This window comes from Bos javanicus, chromosome 19, assembly GCF_032452875.1.
Source record: "Bos javanicus breed banteng chromosome 19, ARS-OSU_banteng_1.0, whole genome shotgun sequence".
NCBI lineage: Eukaryota > Metazoa > Chordata > Mammalia > Artiodactyla > Bovidae > Bos > Bos javanicus.
In genome coordinates, this window is record NC_083886.1 from 12,469,747 (window position 1) to 12,476,116 (window position 6,370).

General features: G+C 34.3%; 1 protein-coding gene across 2 annotated transcripts in view; it reads left to right on the forward strand.

Moving 5' to 3' along the window:
• MED13 (mediator complex subunit 13) overlaps nucleotides 1-5,804 on the forward strand; it is a 97,796-nt gene extending 91,992 nt beyond the window's left edge. For both annotated transcript variants that reach the window (XM_061390208.1, XM_061390207.1), the window contains 2 exons: nucleotides 1,372-1,472; nucleotides 1,811-5,804. In XM_061390208.1, the coding sequence (XP_061246192.1) occupies nucleotides 1,372-1,472; nucleotides 1,811-1,943 (234 nt within the window). In that variant the 3' untranslated portion in view covers nucleotides 1,944-5,804. The remainder of the gene's footprint in view (nucleotides 1-1,371; nucleotides 1,473-1,810) is intronic.
• Nucleotides 5,805-6,370: the final 566 nt, after the last annotated feature.

Below are 6,370 nucleotides of genomic sequence, written 5' to 3' on the forward strand. Positions count from 1 at the left end.
GCCATCCAACCATCTCATCCTCTGTTGTCATCTTCTATGCCTTCAATCTTTCCCAGCCTCAAAGTCTTTTCCAGTGAGTCAGTTCTTCGCATCAGGTGGCCAAAGTACTGGAGCTTCTGCTTCAGCATCAGTCCTTCCAATGAATATTCAGGACTGATCTCCTTTAGGATGGACTGGTTTGATCTCCTTGCAGTCCAAGGGACTCTCCAGAGTCTTCCCCAACACCACAGTTCAAAAGCATCAATTATTCAGCGCTCAGCTTTCTTTATGGTCCAACTCTCACATCCATACACGACTACTGGAAAAACCATAGCTTTGACTAGATGGACCTTTGTCAGCAAAGTAATGTGTCTGCTTTTTAATATGCTGTCTAGGTTGGTCATAACTTTTCTTCCAAGGAGGAAGCGTCTTAATTTCATGGCTTCAGTCACCATCTACAGTGATTTTGGAGCCCAAGAAAGTAAAGTCTGTCATTGTTTCCATTGTTTCCCCATCTATTTGCCATAAGGTGATGGGACGGGATGCCATGAACTTCATTTTTTGAGTATTGAGTTTCAAGCCAACTTTTTGACTCTCCTCTTTCACCTTAATCAAGAGGCTCTTCAGTTCCTTTTCACTTTCTCCCATAAGGGTGGTGTCATCTGCATATTTGAGGTTATTGATATTTCTCCTGGCAGTCTTGATTTCTTGCTTGTGCTTCATCCAGCCACTGAAAGTAGCTCTGCTTAAGATTTATAGCTTTATAGGTAAAATATTTGCATATGCTTACTTCTGGCACTTCAAGCTTCCCAGGTGGCTTTAGTTGTAAAGAACCCACCTGCCAGTGCAGGAGACATAAGAGATGTTGGTTCGATCCTTGAATTGGGAAGATCCCCTGAAGGAGGCCATGGCAATCCACTCCAGTATTCTTGCCTGGAAAATTCGCTGTGGACGGAGGAGCCTGGCGGGCTATGGTCTGCAGGGTCGCAAGGAGTCACACACTGAAGCTACTTAGCACAGTACTTTTTTCAGCGCTAGACCTAGGTTAATTTGCATAGTCTATGTTACATAGAGACTATACTCAGGTTTATCAGTTTTGTTCTTTCTTAAATGTTTACTTTACACATCTAGGCAGGTTATACATAGAAAATAGTTAAAAATCCTTTTTGTAGGATTATTATGTGGCCTAAAAAGCAATGAAACTGAAAAAATTTTGTTATGCACTTAAAAATTATATAATGAATTAAACAAGAAGAATAGCCATGTTTATAGTGGCTCCCATTCATTACATAAGTCTAAAATATATTTCATCAAGGAGGAGACCTTGGGAAAATAAGGTAAAGCCAACAGATTTTTTTCCATTTGGCTGACCGATTATCTGTTACTTTTTAGGCCTCTTTGCACCTCCACGTGCCTTCAGTGCAATCTGACGAGCTGCTTCACAGTAAACACTCCCACCCACTTGACTCAAATCAGACTTCAGATGTCCTCAGGTACAGTTCTTTTTACCATTAAGCTTGGAAGGAATTATCATGTTGATCCTTTGATATTTTTGTCCTTTTGGGCAGTAGTTTACAGTTGTGTTACCTTTGGATCTCTAGTTGAATTATTTGTCATTCAGAATGAGTGCTTTCCTTTCTAATACATGTAATCTACCTCTGAGAACATTTTAATGAAAATCAGTTTTCTTTAACCTCCCCAAGACCCTCTGTTTCATACTTTAACTTTTTTTCTGTGTGTGACTTTTAATCTTATATGCCATCTTCGAATTTGCTTCCAAAATTTACAATGTAGGTACATACATGACTGACTTAGTTTACTTGCTTTTCAGGTTTGTTTTGGAACAGTACAATGCACTCTCCTGGCTAACCTGTGACCCTGCAATCCAGGACAGACGCTCATGTCTCCCAATTCATTTTGTGGTGCTGAATCAGTTATATAACTTTATCATGAATATGCTGTGATCTTCATTTGATGGAACTGTGCAAGAAAAGAACAAGGAAAAAGATTTTGCTGCAACATTAAGTTACAGTTATCTTCTCAGTGAAAGTCATTTGTGATGGGGTCTAATTCTTATTACTTCAACAAATATTGTTTTGACTTGGGGGGAGGGGCGATAACCCTGTTATTTTTCATTGACTATACTGAACTCTTTAGGATGATGACTGATCATACACAACGTATTATAACATTTTCGTAGCAAAATTAACCTTTTTTTTTCCAGTCACAGTATTTGTGAAAAGTAATGAGCCATAGTACCCAGTCATGTTAAATGAATATTAAAAGCATGGAGAAGGAAACATGAGGAACAATGAATTTCAACATATGGCTTCAGAACATCAAGATGTTCTTGTATTGGATTATAGTATCTAGTATTCAAAAATGCCTGCATCTCTTATTTATTGTAAGTTTTTAAATGTATAAATTGTCTTATATTTCTTAACCTCTTTTATAAAAATTTTCCTAGAAGGTTTATACTGCCTTCTTGCTTTAAAGCAATTGGTCTAAAATATATGTAATCGTCTTAATTAAAAAGTTGCAGTAGGGTTGCTTTTAGAGTATTATTTTTTTGTAAGGGGGTGGGTGGGACAGTAAATTTGTATTGTCTTGATGTACAGTTTAATGGGGATAGAGGGGAAATAATGTCCATACCATTGTGTGTGGAGGATTTACAGCTAAGCTGTAGTTGCAGAGTACATGTACAGTAATGAAGTTCACTGTGTTTATAAATTGAAAAGGTACCGGGTCTTACAACATTTTATATCGATCACACCTTTACAGAATAACATGATGGCAATATACAAGTGATATTGTTAGGTGGTTTAACTTAGAATAAAAATGAGAATTCTTCAGTTATATTTTGTACTATGGTTTAGGGCTATGACTAATATTTCAGGCCATTTCCAGTGAAAGAAACTTAGTTTTACAAGAAAAACATTTGCTACTGAATGCTTAAACTAATTTTGGTGTTTAATGTTACATGCTTAAAATTTTTTGTTTGATTTAACAGTGGCACATCTAGGCATGGGAGTATTATTAATTATGAAAATTATCTTCAGGATCTGCTATAGGTTGAAATTTAGCCCAGCTCTAGGCATTTTACAAATTATTTTAAGAGCAGTCACTCTTGATTGTTTGACTTTTTTTTTTTAATTAAAGATTGGGAATGTGTGTGAGAGTATGCATATGTATGGGTGTGTGTGTGCAATCAAACTGTGGTGTAAATAGATTCTCAGTGAATTCTGGTATTCAGACTATTCCACTAGTTAAAGAACCATTTTCTAAACTTAACCTGTTTCCTTTTGCCTTTTTTATTTATTTAATTTTCTTGGTTTGGAGATGGCAGTCCCAAACACCAGAGTCTGTACTTTTCTATAACACAGCTCAGAAAAGGCAGGGCATATGCCAAGGAGGTTCTCACCTCCCTAAAGAAGGGACTTGAATTTTAGGGACTTTAATTCACCCCTTCCTTCAATGCAGCTTTCTCTCTTCTTGTTTGCACATGCCAAGAAAACTGCTTTTATGCAGCCTTTATCCCCTTAAAAAATCCTTTCTACAGTGCTGCTCACAAGAGAGTCCAAGTTAGCCTCCTACCTGTGTAGCTGACTTGAATTCACAGTCGCCAAGTCTACCTGTCTTTCTTGGAAGCAGTCTAGCTAAATTCTGAATTTGTATGTTCACTAATTCTCTACAAGGACAAAATGGATTGTATTTACAAAACTGTAATTTGGTATGTTTTGTTATTTTTTTTTTAAACTGAAACTTGTTTTGTAAATACTATATGCTTAGCTTAAATATCACTTTCTTATGAAAAATACAACTTCTTCAAATTGTGTATATTAAAACATTAGCAAGTCTTGTTTTTCCTATAGAGAAAACACAATTGGTAACAAAGGTTTTCAATTATTTGTTCAAAATTATAATGCAATCCCAGTGGTCAGCCTATTTTGAAGTGAAAATTTAAAGGTCACATCTGTGCATTTGTTCTTAAATTATGCTAACACACTACAGATTATGTTGGCATGTTTTGTTCTGTACTTAAAAAAATACTTGTCTGAGATTTGAGGGGAAAGATGCTTATTTGAAATTTGTATTAAAATGGTATTCTTTTTTATATATTTTATTATCTCAGTAGTGACTCTTTAAAAAATATACTCTCAGTTGTTTAAAATCACTAATCTATAGTAACCACACCTCAGTTTGAAAACATATTTTTAAAAAATTATTCCCTGACAGTTTCTTTTATATGGAGCCATAAGAAAGGAACCCATTACATGATTCCTTTTTATCTGGGAATCAAGGAATAGTTCCCAAATATATAGGATTTACTGATAAGATTTTTTTCTTCCCTTCATATATAAATTCACACTCAAATGGAAAATTATTAAATAGCCATTCGAAAAGGTCAGGAAACTTGTTTCAGGAAAAAAAAAAAAAATTAAGCCCTTTGTGCAGGATGATGGATCTGACTTACTAGTGTAGTCACAGACAAGTTTTGTTTAAATAGGTAAGCAAAGTAATATACTTTATACCAGTTGATCACCAACACCATGACTTCTTTGTTACAGTGCTAATGTCTGTTTTTTGTGCAGTTATCCATTACAAAGTGGGGTGGGAGTTGAGTATTTTGGCATTTTAAAGGATTAGTTATATAATGTCTGCTTCCAGCCAGTGAGAAACATCTAGCCATACCTTTCTTATGCAAGCCATTCAGTTATCAGGACTGTGAATTAACACTGTATGAATAAATTTCTGTACACCTTATTGTTTGGCCACAAGGCCACCAAGTGTACTTATATGTAATCCTTAAATTTTAAAGTAGCTGTAATTTTTAAATCTTTCTAACTTTTCTTAAACCACTAAAAATTAAGCTCTTACTACTTAGTCAACTATCCTCAGCTGTATTCGTACTCAATTGTCAGTATGGCACAGATTACTGTATTTAAATATTCTCCTTTCGTCTTCATATTTACCTTCTGAGGTAATTTTTTAACTTAATGTGTTACTACAAAGATTTGCAGATCTTTAATCAAGCACTATGTTAATACTGTAATATCAAAATACTATGTTGCGTTATTTAAAATGTTCAAATTGAATACATTAAAATGAAGTTTTTAAATGCTGTTGCATCATATAATTTGCTACTCATCCACTATGGCATCACGTATCAGTCTATTAATACATTTAATGTTGCATGAGTGATGTTTTGGTCTGGGTTTCCTTTAAGACTTTAGTTTGTCTAAATTAAGGAAAAATGTTTTTGACATAAAATTCTTTTGCTTCCCTGCAACCCTCAAAAAAATATGCTAGAAAATCTTAACCATTCAGTTTTTCTTGATGTTTTAATGGGCCCAGAACTGTGGTTTAAATTTTTATATATGTGTTTTCTTTTTTGTGGAGTATTAATTTAAAACTGGATTTGGGACCTAAAATACTCCTCAGGTTGATGTATTCATGAAGTTTTAAAATAGCTTTAGTTTTCAGAGTAAACTGGATTTGTGGACCTTAAAGTTACTGAGTTTAAACTATAAATTGTAATGTCATTACTGGACATGTCAGCATCAACTCTCTCAAAATAGCTTGGTCACTTTATGAAGGGGCGTTTTAAAGTTGTTTAGCAGTGACATTTAATATGGTCCAATTGCTTTTTTTTTTTTTTTTAACGTGACAAAAAAAGAATAAGGAACAAACACTATTGCTGCCGAATGCCATAACACTGAGTTGTACAAATTGTGATTGAGGAAATGAAAAGGTTTATACTTTTTAAAAAAAAAAACAAAAACAAAAAAAACTTCAAATGGAATAAATTATTCATGAAGCCTTCATTGTGGTGTCTCATTCTCTTGAAAATATTTCCATCTTAAATTCATGTTAAAAGTGGTAGTGGTATTTTTATGTCACTTATAAATGAAAAGGGGCAATCTAAAAACTGATGAGCTTTTAATTTCTTTGAAGTATTTTGCTTTGTAAAAGATTTTAATCATACATCAGTGTATACTATACAGGAAAATTGTATTTATACATATAAATTCCTTTTAGGCTGATCAGTTTCATATTAGTTTTCTAGTCTAGACAAGTTACCTTGAAATACTGAAAGCTTAGTTCTGTACTATAAAAAATCGCCTAAGTGTTATTGAAACATAAAGTAGGTGGGTGGGAGGTCTGTTGGTTTGTTTTTGGTTTTTTGCAGCACAGAATGGCTTGTGGGATCTTAGTTCCCAGACAAGGGATTGAACCTAGGCTTTCAGTAGTAAAAACGTGGAGTCCCAACCACAGGACTACCAGAGAATTTCCAGAGAAGTGTTGTTCACATATAAACAACCAATTGAAAAATAGCTCTGCCAATTTTGTTTAAGCAGCTGTTCAAAGTATTTTTGTCCAAACTTAAGCT